Source organism: Engraulis encrasicolus, chromosome 16 (genome assembly GCF_034702125.1).
Source record: "Engraulis encrasicolus isolate BLACKSEA-1 chromosome 16, IST_EnEncr_1.0, whole genome shotgun sequence".
Lineage (NCBI taxonomy): Eukaryota > Metazoa > Chordata > Actinopteri > Clupeiformes > Engraulidae > Engraulis > Engraulis encrasicolus.
Genome location: NC_085872.1, coordinates 44,303,161 through 44,318,197, shown reverse-complemented (window position 1 = coordinate 44,318,197; position 15,037 = coordinate 44,303,161). Strand labels below are relative to the sequence as shown.

General features: G+C 40.7%; 1 protein-coding gene across 1 annotated transcript; it reads left to right on the top strand.

Moving 5' to 3' along the window:
- The first annotated feature begins 1,072 nt into the window (after positions 1-1,072).
- On the top strand, positions 1,073-4,911 carry LOC134466107 (complement C1q-like protein 2). Its single transcript, XM_063220003.1, has 4 exons — positions 1,073-1,138; positions 1,187-1,276; positions 1,361-1,598; positions 3,872-4,911. Exons 1-4 carry the CDS (start codon positions 1,073-1,075, stop codon positions 4,156-4,158), a joined length of 681 nt encoding a protein of 226 aa, XP_063076073.1. The 3' UTR covers positions 4,159-4,911.
- Positions 4,912-15,037: the final 10,126 nt, after the last annotated feature.

Sequence of the window (15,037 nt, the reverse complement as noted above, 5' to 3'; positions counted from 1 at the left end):
AGTTTTGTCCAAATCAGTCGATTAGTTTTTGAGTTATGCTGCTGACAAACAAACAAACAAACAGACAAACCAACGCGACCGAAAACATTACCTCCTTGGCGGAGGTTGAAAAAATCTGTTTACACTTGATATGTAGAAGATGACATTTACCAAACACTGCCTTCTCCATCAAAAGCTGAAGAGGACTTAGCATGATTGCAGGGAAGCTTCTTCCTTGTGTCGCTTTTGAGAAACAAAAGTCCTATGGGGAAATGTGATTTTTATCTCAGGACGTCGGTAATCAAAATGGCCTATTCGGACTGGATTGAAATATCTCAGTAAATTAACAGAAATTAGGAGGGATTACTGATCACACACCGTTGTAACTGCACTTGTCATCATGCGCGTGCCAACACCACAATATATTATTGATTTTTGAGCACATTATAGCGCATCCATGGAGGCATTTGGTCCCGTGGAACAATTCCAATAATTGCCTGTTGGTTTACTAACCCATCAAAATCCATTCTAATGCGTCTGCATGCGTGTCCTTGTGCGTTTGACCATGTTATCTGATTTTGACTGCGAACACAGCTTGAAACAACTCCCTAAAACAAACAGTTTACTGCAAGGCTGTAATATAAGACCGGAGAGATTGGATATATTGTGTGTTTCGTGCACCCCTGGTCAGAGGACCTACTATTTGATGGAATAGGGGAATTTTTTTGTGTACATACCAGCGGGTTTCACAATCAGGGGCGCTGACAGCTTTGGCCGGGCCCAGGACAAAGTCATCCAAAAGGGCCCCCCAGCCCAATACATGCAATGTAATGAGGACTCAATTCTGAGGCCCCTCTTTCCCTGGGCCCGGGACAAATGTCTTCTTTGTCCCCACCTGTCGGCACCCAGCTACACTGGTTAGATGACCTACTATTTTTTGTGTACACACCAGCGAGTTTCGTGCTTATCCAACAACACCAGAGTCCTCAGCTAATATAAATGCAGCACTTCAGTTCTGTACCTTGACACTGGACAGAGACAGGGGAACGCAGCCTACAGGTACAGGAACGGGGCAGCCGCGTTAGTGTCGATTATGAAGTCTCTTGGAGCTGCGGTGATCTTGCTGTGGATGGGTCTGGGCGTGGTTACTGCAGAAAGCGTAGCAATCGAACACGAACATGAAAGTTTAACCCAAAAAATCTGCTAGCCTGACATCCACACGGTGCTGAGAGAGATGAGCGCCAAGATAGCAGAGCAGCAGGTGGAGCTCAGACATAACAAAGAACAACTGCAGGCCGTGGAGAAGAGGGCAGATGCCATGGAGACCGGGCTGAGAACACAACTACAGGCTGTGGAGACAAGATTGAGAGCCAGTGAAAAGATGGTGGAAGATCAGGAAGTTGTTATCAAGGAGCTGACGGAGAAACAGAACGAGCAGGCATCAGCTGTGGGAGTGGTAGGAGGCCAGGTGGAGGAGCTGAGGAGGGATAGAGAGGCCAGCAGGGTATCTTTCTCTGCAGCACTCGGGGATGGATACTATGGACCATTCGATGTTGCCACCCCCCTTGTTTTCAAGAATGTCATCACCAATGTCGGAAGTGCCTACAACGTCAACACAGGTATAACAGTTTTTTCAAAGGCTTCTTTGGTGTCATTTGAAAAATTGAAATAGCTTTATTGCGGTTTTCACAGAATATGCAGTCAATGAATTAATTTCCATATCACTTAACATTTTCCTTACATATCGGGTAACCCAGTAACAAAATCATATATCTGTTCCGACTTATTCATCAATATTAACAATGTAAAGAAGGGAAATGCAACAGGCAACATCGAAATTATAATGTTTGATAAACACTGAAAAGATAACTAAGAGGGGAAAAAATGAAAATGGAAAATAGATGAATTATCTTTCAGTTGTAATTGACATGTTTGGCAGATGTTCACTAAAAAAAAACTGAAGTGTTGGTGCATTCTGAATTTGGGGTGGGGGGTGGGGCATTAGAGATTGGATAAAAGAACTCTTGTAACATCTTGACAAATGAAATGACAATCACAAATATTATGTTGTGCCTTTAAATATTAGAATCAAATAGAGTAGAATAGAATATAAATTATATAATATAATATAATATATATTGTCATTGTAACACGCACAATGAAATTGAATGAAATTGAGCATTACTTTTTGTTTGAAGCAATAAATAAATAAAAATAAAAAATGCAGTATTAGCAAAATACATGTAGAAAGTAAAGTAATGACCGCTGGGTGGAAGCACATGGGTTCTTAGCTGTTTACAAAACTTTTCATGAATGTCTAAGGTCGTTAGTTGCCCCTATGTAACTCCTCACTTTTATGTGTGCATTGACGTGGCAGTATGAGTGTATGACCTAAATGTATGCATGTCTGTAGGGAGAGAACACAGCGTTTACCTCTGGTCCAAGCGTTCACGCGACAGCTGGGCCACCACAATCTCCAGGCCCTCGGTAGGCGACCAATGCAAGCCCAGCGCTGCTTCTCATGCCCTCCTCTTCAGTGTTCAGGGTTCGTGAGGGAAACCCCACGTATAGTTCTTAAAATCCACAAGTCTTCATGTCTTCCAAAAGCTGTATGAGACTCTAAAGCTGTATGAGTCTCTAAATATCCGATCATTCCTTAACAAACCGGTGTTTTCTCCAATTGCCTGCTCACGGCCTAGCAGGCACGGCTAGCAAGCGAGAGCCACCTCTCCTGAGGTCTCGCTCCGGAAGTCTCCCGTGACCTCTGAACCCCTACCTTTTATAGGTAACCAGTTGTGTCTCCCCCGTGTGATGTGGATATGGTAGTGGGCTGTACTGTTCTGTGCACCTACTGACCCTTTACATCGTAACAAATGTCACTACAATCTCTAAATGTGACAAAAAGTGGTCAAATTTACAAGTGTAGTCTGGTCTAGCCTGATTATCATGACTTTTAAATCTTTCTGATACTTGGTCAGACCAAGACCATAACAATGATAGTTCTCAAATGGCATGGTTGACCCACCTTCCTTGGTTTGCTACTGGTCGAGGGCAGAAAAGGTTGAGCCAAAGCTTAAATCAAACATTTTCTTAGACCCCTTAAAACATCTCTGCTTAAACTACATCACTGCCTTGAACACACCTCTATCCAGGACCATTGGAGATGCTCGGTCCCCAACAGGGGGAACTCCAATCTGCCTGAACAAGCAATTTTCCTGAGCTAGTGTAGCAGAGCCGAAGGCATTGCGTCACTGCGAGGGCGGAGCCTGGGTAACTCTGGGCCTGCCCATATGTATCTTGTTGTTTTGCAACTTTAAAAAATATCAACAGCACTGGAGTTAACCTTGAGGGGGTATCTCATTTATTGATTGATTTACTTTATTAATGTATTTATTGCTTATATTATTACTTTGTTATTACTATACATTTATTATTAGCCTAGTTATCAATTTATATGAGTGGGGGAGCTCAAGCACTTTTGACTATGTATATAGGCTACTACTTGAAACTACGCAGCGTTGTTGCTCCACACACAATTTTGTTGCCCTCAATGACAATGACAATAAACTCTTCAATCTTGAATGTTCAGTGGCACTGCAGACTATTTCACAATCAATTCAGTCTGGCAAAGCAGACTATTTCTGCCTTCAGTATATTTAACATGGTGACCAGTGGGTGAGCTTCAATTAGTGGGGTTTCAGTGTTTAACACATGGTTCAGTAACCTCTTAGTACAGGCCCACCGCGAGACCAATTCAGGCTTTGCTGAAAACACTCAACTAAAATCTAACAATGACATTACTTAAAATCTTAAGTAACAGATTAAGACCACCTACATTCAGCAACTATTAGCATCTTTGCACATTATTATAACACTTCTTTTTTTGTCTCAGGTGTGTTCACAGCTCCAGTGCGAGGCGTCTACCACTTTGTCCTCTTTGTGTTTGGAGATGCCCATGCGTCCAACCCAACAGGGGCCTCACTTCATCACAACGGCAAACACGTCGTCATTGCATACGATGCCCAGGTGAATGGCCACCATGTTAAACCAGCCAATGGAGCCTCTCTGCTGCTGGAGGTGGGAGATGTTGTCCAAGTGAAGCTGTGGCCCAAAGGATGGGTGAGGGATAATGCAAATGGCCACACCACCTTCTCTGGACACCTGCTCTTCACCATGTGATGAAGTCTTCAGACAGACACAGGGCTTCAGAAACGTACAAGACAGCTTTCTGGATATGGCACAGCAGCTAGCTAAAGTAGTCACTTCCACGTCACTTCCACTTTCAGTGGGTGGAAGGGGCGATACTGTAGTATCTAGTATGACTAATTAGATAGTTTATAGTTAGATTATATACATCTGCTGGTTATATGAACATGTGGAACACCCATGATATGGTATGTCACTGATTCTTGAGAAAGTGGCTAAAACAGGTTGTAATCTTGAAAGAAAAAAATGAAGTGAATTACAAAATAATATGGTATATCCTCGTAAACAAAGGTCTTAACTTTTCAGAAATGCACAAGGCCAATCTCCCCATTTTGATTTTTTTTCAGAAATCAGGTTTTTCTCCGATCATACCTTGTTTTTTGTCAACACCGTCAGACACAATTAAAAGCAATAAAAAGTGTATTGATTTGGTTGCATATGTATCTGGAGTTTTTAAGTGATTGTGTGTGTTTTTTGGTTCACACATACGCCTTTAAATGTTGAAAATTCACTTACATTCTATTTTAATACTGCTTCATGTGTTCTAATTTAAAAATATGTGCTGTCAGACAATGCTTACTTAATGCCTAAATAGATCAAACATTTTTTTGTAATTTCACATATATTCTTGTAGGCTTAAATTTGCTATTACTTTGATAATTCAACAACTCCAAAGGAAAATTTTATAAGTACTTTCATTTAAAATGTCCAAAACTCCTTCTTACGGTGGTGACTTAAGAACTGACGGTGGTGACAGTAATCTGAAGGTGGTGAAAGTTACCTAATTATTACCTACATTTAGCAAAATAAATAGCCCTCTCAAGTCAATGACAGCTAGCATTAACACTTTATTTTTCTGTGTGCACAGTATGCTTGTGCATGTGTTTTTTCTTCATTTGTTAGATACTGTAGGAAGTAGGCCTAGTTTATTGAAAATGTGGCATAAACAGGTTTTAAGTTGTTCAAATCCAAAATATAGAGGTGTATTATCATAGATTAAGGTCTTGGCTGTGCAGTGAATGTATTGGCCAAGCTCCCCATGTTTTACATTTTTCAGAAAATGGGCTCTTTCTTGGTTTTGTCACCAGCGTCAGACAGAATTAGAAGTAAAAAAAAAAACATGTTTACTATATTAAAGTGAATTACTTTTACAATTCAACATAATTGTAGATACTTATTGGAAGCATATTCTTAAAACTTGTCAAAAACATGTAAAACACTACTTTTTTGTGAACTACATCAGATGTCACCACCGTCAGGTTTTGTGACAAAAAACCCTCCAAATGCACCTCAGTGGAGGCTAGAGTATAAGTTTGGCTCAATTGGCACAATTATTACTAACATGTCTGTTAAAGTTTCATTAACCAGTACAATTTAGTAAAATATGGAACAAGATGATGAGCGGAACAAAATCTGACGGTGGTGACATCTGACGGTGTGAGACAAAAAAACACTCTTTTACATATTGTGCATTTTTTGCTCACATTAGCCACTTCGTTTTCGCTCTGTTTCTTAGGGGCTTCATGCCGCTTCTGAAAAAGTATATATAATTAACATTAATGTAACATAATACTGTTAAAACCCCCGACGGTGTTGACAGTTTATGGTTGGGACAGTACCAGTGTCCAAACAAATTAACAAATTGAGGAGAAATTAGTACATTTACAGGAGCTTCAGTGATGGTGAAGTATTCAGTAGAGCTGAAGGTTTGAAAAGGGGCCCTAAGTAATGACAATGACCTTGTCCATCCCTGATTTTATTGTCTTTTAAAAAAAATCTGACGGTGGTGACCAATATGCTGGACATACTTTGAGCAATCAGAAAATAATAGTAAATATTGTTCTACACGCACTATGTGCATATCTGCACAACCACTTCAATATGGACTTTCACATCATGGTGATATTATTCAATAATATCAGTGATTTTTACATTTTAAGTTAATTGAAATGATGATGTCTGTCCTTGGGACAGCTGTTTTTACAGGGTGTGGGCAGCTTTATAGCCATGAAAAGTAATAAAATTACACTTAAATATTTCAAACGACTGTACATTTGTGTAACAGACCCCTGGGTCTTTACCTGGATTCATTTTGTTCATGAAAATGTAGTTTATTTTCAACAGAATTGGCAGTTTATTGCAGAGACATGTTTTAGCCGCTTTCTCAAGAATCAGTGATTTGTCTTACACTGTAAGTGTTCTCTGTTCAAAGTGACTAAACTAAAAAAAGACCACAGACAAAAATGCTAAATAAACACACACATTTGCTTGAAGTATGAACAGTCTCCAGTGTGAAAGTATGTTTATTTATATAAAATGAATGAATACATACTGTATCATCAAAACAGAGATGCAGCATGTGAGTTAACAGAGGAGTCATGACATGTTGTTTTATTTGCATTTTGGGATTCAGTGCTACAGGGTCATGCCACAGTAACGGAGCAAATCTCCACACACTTGCGTCTGAAAATATTCTGAAAACATTACCACATGTTCCTTAGACCAAGGCTGTCACAATATTCAATAAGTCAATATATCATACAATACGTTTTTACAAGCATGATACAAACATTTGTAAATGCTTTGTTAAATATTAATTGTTATTAAATGTTAATAAAGTGTTTATAAAGCTGTGAATAGGACGTTATTGTTAAGTGTTACCCCATGATTAATATACTCTGTATAATATATAATGTTATTTCTTCTTTGTCTTTCTCAACTACATTGAGTGACAGTTATGTATGATAATGTGTTGAAAAATGTTGATATTGACAGACATTTTTATGAACTATTTTACCCATTTTAACCTATTTGATAAGTGGCTATTTAGATATTTTTAAGACGCTGTGTTGTTTGAATATCTAGCAGCAACTAAAAAAAGATGTTGTCCTTTGTATTACTGTACATGGTTCTATAAACCACTTCCAGTCCAGTCCATAGTACATATCAAAGCCATACCTTCCAAGGGAAATGATTCCCTTTTCCATCTAATATATGTCGATCTCTTGATGTAAAAATGAAATTAGGTGAGATTTTTCTCTGAATGTCATGAGGCAGCTGTGGCCTAATGGTACGGAAGATTACGGTTGCAGAGTTGCGGGTTCGAATCCCACCCTTACCTCTGCCTACAAATCCATTAATGGCTGAAATACCCTTGAACAAAGGCTCTGCTCTGTTACCAATAGCCTGTATATAACGGTAAGTCACTTTGGATAACGGCGTCAGCAAAGTGGTGTAATTTAATGCTGTGTAAATGTAATTAAAAGACGTAAAACAAATGGCGAAAAATTATCTACCGTACATGTGTGTAAACAGGCCTTAATGCAGTGAGCCTCAGGCGGACTGGATGCCCTAATGGAGTGCAGGTGCAGCAGCAGGTGGATGAGGTTCCCACTGGGTCAAGGTCATTACTGTGGGTGCGTTCCAATATGCAGACTTCCGTCCTCGCTTGCCTGCTTGTGACCTCATGATGATGTCACTGACGAAAGAAAATTAATCAATATTTAGCAAAAGCACAATTGTAATGTCATTTTCTCATTTGCAATTGGGATTGGTGAGTGAAAAACAGTCCCTTAAAAAACGTTGTGGCTTGGCTGAAATCTGAGAAACTATTGTTTTCTCCACGGAGGCGAGGCCACAAGCACAAGTGGAGGACGGTAGTCTGCATATTGGAATGCACCCTCTGTTGCCTTGATGACAGCGAGTTGCCTTCGGCGGATGAGGTCATTTGATAACATGCTGAATGCAGGCAACCAGCAGGTTTGCTCAATTAGTCAACGCTGTGAATCTGCAAGAGTAGTACCCAATTTAATTTGTGAAGGTGTTGGTTTAGAGAGCCACTGATTGTTTGTTGATGGCCACATAATTGCCCATTAGGATTAATTGCAAACAGAAGGCGCTGGATTGTTAGCCTGATCATCCTCAAAATCGTGTTTAATATGAGATTTGATTCAGCTCTCTGTCAGCGTGTCATATCTCGCCTTTTGCCTTGCTTTACCCTTCCATTGACTCTCCTTTATTACTTCACTTCTCCTTGCTTTGGTTGTCCTGTTCTCTCCTCTAATTTGCCTCTCCTTTCCTCTAACCCTGCTCTTCTCTGACTCATCTCTCCTCTCCTTCCCCTCGTCTCCTCTGCTCTCCCCCCTCTCCCCTCTCTGCCCTCCTCTCCTGTCCCCTCTTCTCCTACCCTTCCCTCCTCTCAAGTCAAGTCTGCTTCATTGTCCATTTATTTACATGCACTGGTCATACAAACAATTGAAATTAGGGCTTCTTACCTGTCCCCTAAACTCCCTTCCACTCTTCTTTTCTCCCATCCCATGCACTCCTCTCCCCTCCCTTGCACTCCTCTCATCTCCTTTACCCTCCTCTGCTTGCCTGGGTTGGGATTGTCTGGCATAAGCAGGGTTGGGGAGTAACGGATTACATGTAACGGCGTTACGGTAAAAGGATACAAAATAAAAGTAACTGTAATCCGTTACAGTACAAGAAAAAAACGATGTAATCAGATTACAGATACATTCAATGAGAATGGGGATTACTTAACAGGATTACAATTTGTGGGAGGTTGAGTCTTTGGGCCCTTTTATTTAATTAATTATTAACACACTGCTTAGCTGACAACCATTTAAACCCGGAGTATTCAAAGGCTGCATTACACTCGCATACATTGCATCCAAACGCGCATACATTTTCAATCACAAACCACACGAAATCCAAGTTTTGTCAACATCTGTTGTTTCTTTATTTTGTTTTGCCTAATTCCATTGTTTATCCTTATGAGTTAAAACGAGTGGGTTTTCAGTGTTTTAAGAGCACTTAGCAATGTTTCTTGAGCATTTGAAAGTTTCATGTCTTACCGGTCTCGCAGCACTTCCGTGTTTGGCAAAGGGTTGCGTGCTGGCGAGAGTGACGTTTTTATCATTGGGCACATTCGCGTGAGCGCGTCCTCTCGCCATCACATTGACTAAAAACTTCATAATTATTGCCGTTTGTATGTTGACATGCATTTGTAGGCCTACTTGTTTGTTATTTTTAGACTCGTCCCAGCATCTCTAGGCCTATAAGAGGGTCTGTGCGTCCGTCTGAAACGCATTCTTCAAATTGTTCCCTCCTGTGTCCACAAGGTGGCAGTGTTGACTATTTGGCCCGGAGCACGCAGCTGATTGCATTGCGCAGCGCCAGCAGAGAGGAGTGCACTGTAAGTGCTCGTACATTGACATACCCTCTTATAGAGATGCTGGGACGCATCTAAAAAGAAAAACATTATCTCCTGCGTTCCTGCCGTATCTTTGTGCCTATCCGTAAGACCCTCGACACTCTACTTTTTAACATTTGGTTAAAAATGTGTCAGTTCTCACAAATAAAATGTTTAAAATGGGTCAATGCTCATTTAAACCCTAAGTAATCCAAAAGTAATCCAAAAGTAATCAGTTACATTACTTTGTAAAAGTAATCCAAAAAGTTACAGTAAAATTACATTTTAATCAAGGTAACTTGTAACTGTAACGGATTACATTTATAAAGTAACTTACCCAACACTGGGCATAAGGCAGGAGGCTATTGTCTTGTCCTCTCCTGTTCTCTCTCCTCTGCACTCCACTCCTCTCCTCCCCTCTTATCTCTCCTCCTCGCCTGGGTGGGATTCCCTGGCCTAAAGGGCCGTACACACACATCGCTGCTGGTTACTTGCTCAGCGATGCGATGTGGGCGGATCCAGAGTTGAAAAGATTTTATCTTCGAGCGAGGCGAGTAAGCGAGGCGAGTAAGCGAGTAACCAATTGGAAGGCAGAGTTCGGTACTTCTCGCCTGTTCATTGGCAGTTAAAGCCGCGGGAACTTTCAGCGAACGTTCTATGAAAGAGAGGCGAGTAGGCGAGCAAGCGAGAAGCTAGTAAATAGCAGCGATGTGTGTGTACAGCCCTTAAGGCAGGAGGCCGATGTCTTGGTAGCAGTGCACTTAATATGGCACTGAACTGAACTGAGCAGAGCAGTGCCCTTGTGGCTCCTCCATAGAGGTAGAAAATAACACTAGAGAGGACATGGCAATTCACGACAGCACTGGGAAGTGGCACATGGCGCCTCCCATTGTCTGTAGGTAGTGTAGGCACCTTCAGTCAATTCAAGTCAATGGAGAACACGCCCACCTCTGTTAAAAAAATGGACTAAAACTGTGTGTATATGAAGTAACCCATTAATCAAAGACCAGATTTGAAATGTCAGGATAAATATCTACTTAAATCATATGAGTCGATAAAATACATCTAAAAATCGAATTATATTAATTCTGTACATATTTAGCAACACACTTCAACTATTGTCCTTGTAGAGTGTGTTGATGGACATTTTCACATTATTAAGCCATTTTTTGATAGCGGTGAGCCTCCTTCTCCATGGGTCATTCCACGCCAAATCTCCGAATCATCCCGCACGACCATCTCAGATTTGGCAGAAAAAAATCAAGGAGGTTCACAAACGTCCCAATAGGAAAAGTGCAAAATTATAGCTCTCAACTCATAGTTTTGTCATTAAAAATGTTTTTGTCAGGTACCCCCCTGACTCGTTTGGAACAGACTTCTCAGAGAGCCCACTTTCAGGGTGTTGTATCTACAAAACTACTTTAAGTAGGTCCTTGTGAATTTCAAGGGGTAACATTTGGAACATGTACTTGTGAAATGTGGATTTTCACACATCCTCTTGTCATTTACCACCGTTTTATGGGGGCTTTAAGTTGCTTGAAAATTTCTCACCTTTGAATTTGTGGGCATCTTTGAAGGACTGTGGTAAGTGCAGATTTAAAGACAGAGGTTTGATATGGACAATGTATGTTCCCAACCATTCTGTGCATGTTGTGTTGAAAGACTGATCTTCTGCGATGAACAGTTTAGAAGATATGAAGTCTTTAAAATGGAAAAACTGAAACGTGGTGCCATCTTTGCCACGTTATTAAAAAAAAATGTCACGACTCACCACCATATTATCAACAGTTTTGGAAAGATTAGATGTCTGTTCTGAACATATCCAAAAACTGGGATGGTATTCTGCCTCATTTGGTCACAATGATTTTTTAAAAACCCACTGTTGTGTGACTTCCACTGCTCCTATGAAAACCTGATATTGGGGGGCAACTTTGCCACACTATACCAAAACAATGACAGCAATCACCACAATGAACTGAACAGTTTTGGAAAGATAGGATGTCTGTTTGTAACATATCCAAAAACTGGGATGGTGTTCTGCATCAATGTCTTGTAATGACTCTTGAAAAACCCCTTTGCTGTTACATCAGCAGCTCCTGTGAAAATACCTAAGTCACATTAATTACCAGGGGCGGAGCTATAAGGGGACAAGCAGGGCATTTGTCCAGGGCCCTCCTGAATTTGTGGTAGGGGCCATAATCATGACCTTTGCTGACTTTTGGGTGCCAATCTATTTGGGCTGACACTGTGAATGGCAGTTTGACTTGAGCATTTTTGATACAAGAAATGTGACTTGAGTATTTTTGAAGCACAGTCAAGAAACAGTTGAGTGATTTATATACCATTATTATTTTTCTTTTTCTTTTAGCTTTTAGGTAACTACATTTTTTGGTAACTAAATGTCCGTGAATTAAAGGTTATGGCCCTGTGTTTAAACCTCAACACTGTAGGAGTTAACATTTTGCTATTATACCATAAAGTAAGTCTTGAATTGCAGTAGTGATAAATTAATTGAATCATTTTGATTTGTAAAGTAGCATTGTTAACACATAGTCTTGATACAGGATGTTTGCCGAACTTTATTTCAGCATATGATTTTTTTAAACAAATTTATTTAAGCTGTAAAGATATTTTGATATTTTAATTCAACACATTTCAAATATTCCATCACTTCTGCAGCTTTGTTCTGTTACTGGAGGTGCATATGAATTCAACACTTAGGACCTTTGCTATCCACCAACACAATGCGCTAGGTTCCTCGGTCATGGTTAGGACTGGGGCGGGGCCAAGTTCTATGAAGAGGTCACCTTTGTCATGGTTTTTTTTGGGGGGGTGGGACACTTCTATTATCATGGAGAAGAGAAAAAAACAGTGATGATACACAAGGAGGAGACTGTTCGTAAGGAGGTAACCTGACTAAACAGCGGTCCTGCCCCTCCAATCACCATGACTGAGCTACCCTGAGCATGGTGCTAGACTACTGAAATACTGACTGGATGCTCATCAAGGGTCAACTCTGTCATAGAGCTGAGCAATGCAAGCATTAATGTTTGATGTTCTATGTTAACCCTGATCAGGTTGAACAAATGCACATACTTGCATACATGCAGCGAAACACAAATCAAATGTAGAAAGAATAGTCATATAATAGAAGGCAATATCTCATAAACAATACAAAATAATCCACAGCAGGCCTCAGAACTGCATCAAAGTTGGTAAACAAGTTATTAAAGATTGTTATGAATTGTAATAAAAAGCATTGAGATGTGGTGATAGTCAGGATGTACTTGTTTCAAGATCTACGGGGATGTTTCAGTGATTCAACATTTCATCACTTTATTCCGGTATTTGGTTTTCAGTGCCTAAAGATGAAGTTTACACACGTCTATAACCTTTGATTTACTGAAATGTAGTTACTGAAAAAGCTGGGAAAAAAAACTCTGTCAACAGCCACTTTCACTTTTTGCCGTATTGTATTGAGAGTGTCGAAAATGCTCAAGTCAAATATCTTGTATCAAAAATGTCTGACTCAAATTGCTCAAGTCATTCACAGTGGCGGAACAATTGCACATAGGGCCTCATGGCTAATACTGGTAGATAGGGCCCCCATGTAGCCTGCAAAGATCAGAGCAGGGGCCCCACCTCAATAGAGCAGCAAGCTGCAGATGTCACGCAGTCGTTTTTACAAGTCCATTTTTAAAAAATGAGACAGAGCACCACCCCAGTTTTTGGATATGTTAAAAACAGACATTGAGTCTTTCTAAAACTGTAAATGTCATAGTGGTGAGTGCTGTCATTTCTTTTGTATAACATGGCGAAGATGCCACTAATATCAATTTTTCATAGGAGCTGTGGAAGTCACACAACAGTGGGTTTTTGAAAAATCATTGTGACCAAATGAGGCAGAATACCATCACAGTTTTTGGATATGTTAAGAACAGACATCTAATCTTTCCAAAACTGTTGATAATATGGTGGTCAGTAGTGACATTTTTTTTAAATAACATGGCAAAGATGGCACCACGTTTCAGTTTTTCCATTTTAAAGACTTCATATTTTCTAAACTGTTCATCGCAGAAGATCAGTCTTTCAACACAACATGCACAGAATGGTTGGGAACATACACTGTCCATATCAAACCTCTGTCTTTAAAACTGCGCTTACCACAGTCCTTCAAAGATGCCCACAAATTTAAAGGTGAGAATTTTTTAAGCAACTTTAAGCCCCCAGAAATTGGTGGTAAATGACAAGAGGATGTGTGAAAATCCACATTTCACAAGTACATGTTCCAAATGTTACCCCTTGAAATTTGTAAGGACCTACTTAAAGCAGTTTTTTAGATACGGCAATCTGAAAGTGGGCTCTCTGAGAAGTCTGTTCCAAACGAGTCAGGGGGGTACCTGACAAAAACATTTTTAATGACAAAACTATGAGGAGTTGAGAGCTATAATTTTGCACTTTTCCTATTGGGACGTTTGTGAACCTCCTTGATTTTTTTCTGCCAAATCTGAGATGGTCGTGTGGGATGATTCGGAGATTTGGCGTGGAATGACCCCCATTCATTCCATTTATCAGACCTACCTACAGATAATGGCCGCCACAGATTGCCATCAGAAGGGGGGCGGGGTCACCTCTAGTGTTATTTTCTACCTCTATGGACTCCTCGTCCTCAGAAGTGTCCAAAAGACGGAGCCCCCTCCCCTAATATCGTCACCCCCCACCCCCACACTCCACCCCGCTGAAGACTGCAGGCGATTAAAAAACAATACCACAAATGAATGGCAGAGACGGCCACAGGAATGGGAAGCAATCAACCATCTGCTGGCACCTGCAAAATTGGATTGAGACCATGACTGCCGAGAGAGAGAGAGAGAGAGAGAGAGAGAGAGAGAGAAGCTTAATCTTCACAGGTTGAAATCTATATGGTGCTGTGGTCTGCCTTTCCTCTCTTTCTTTTTACCTCTCTCTCATTCAATCTGTCTTCCTCTTCTCCCTTTGTCTTTCATCCTCTCCCCTCCCTCCCTCCCTCTCTCTCTCTCTCTCTCTCTCTCTCTCTCTCTCTCTCTCTCTCTCTCTCTCTCTCTATCTCTCTCACACACACACACACGTCTCTCCCTGTTGTTGTCCTATAGCTCCTGTTGAAGACGCAGACATGATTTTTTTTTCGGGGTGGGGGTGTGTCCAGCTGTCACATAAAACAGCAGCAGCCTAAATGAAGAACATGGATCAGCACTTGCACCCAGGGGCGGAGCTAGGGGTGCATCCTACAGGGGTCGGAGACCTGTAGTCGATAGATTTGGTTGACGGGAAAACAGTCAGTCGGGGGAAAGTGCTTACCTGCCCTGATATGCGCGAGCCACAGTGTGTTTTTACTTTGAAATTCATGAAGTGTAGTAAATTATATTTACAGGCTTGTCTCAGATGACGGAAGTAATGTCGACGCAGCTTTAGCAGCATAGAGGCTATTCGGCTTGTATTGATAATCATAAACACCTGTACTATTTACAAACTTCCAAATGCTTCGTTTTGACAGTAAAGACAATATTTGTACTACTGTAGAAGTTTGGTGTCATGACGTGATTTTTGTGGTAAGTTTGGAGAGATTGCCAGGATCCATTCGCACTTGCGGCAAGCTATTCGGAATAACCATAGAATAAC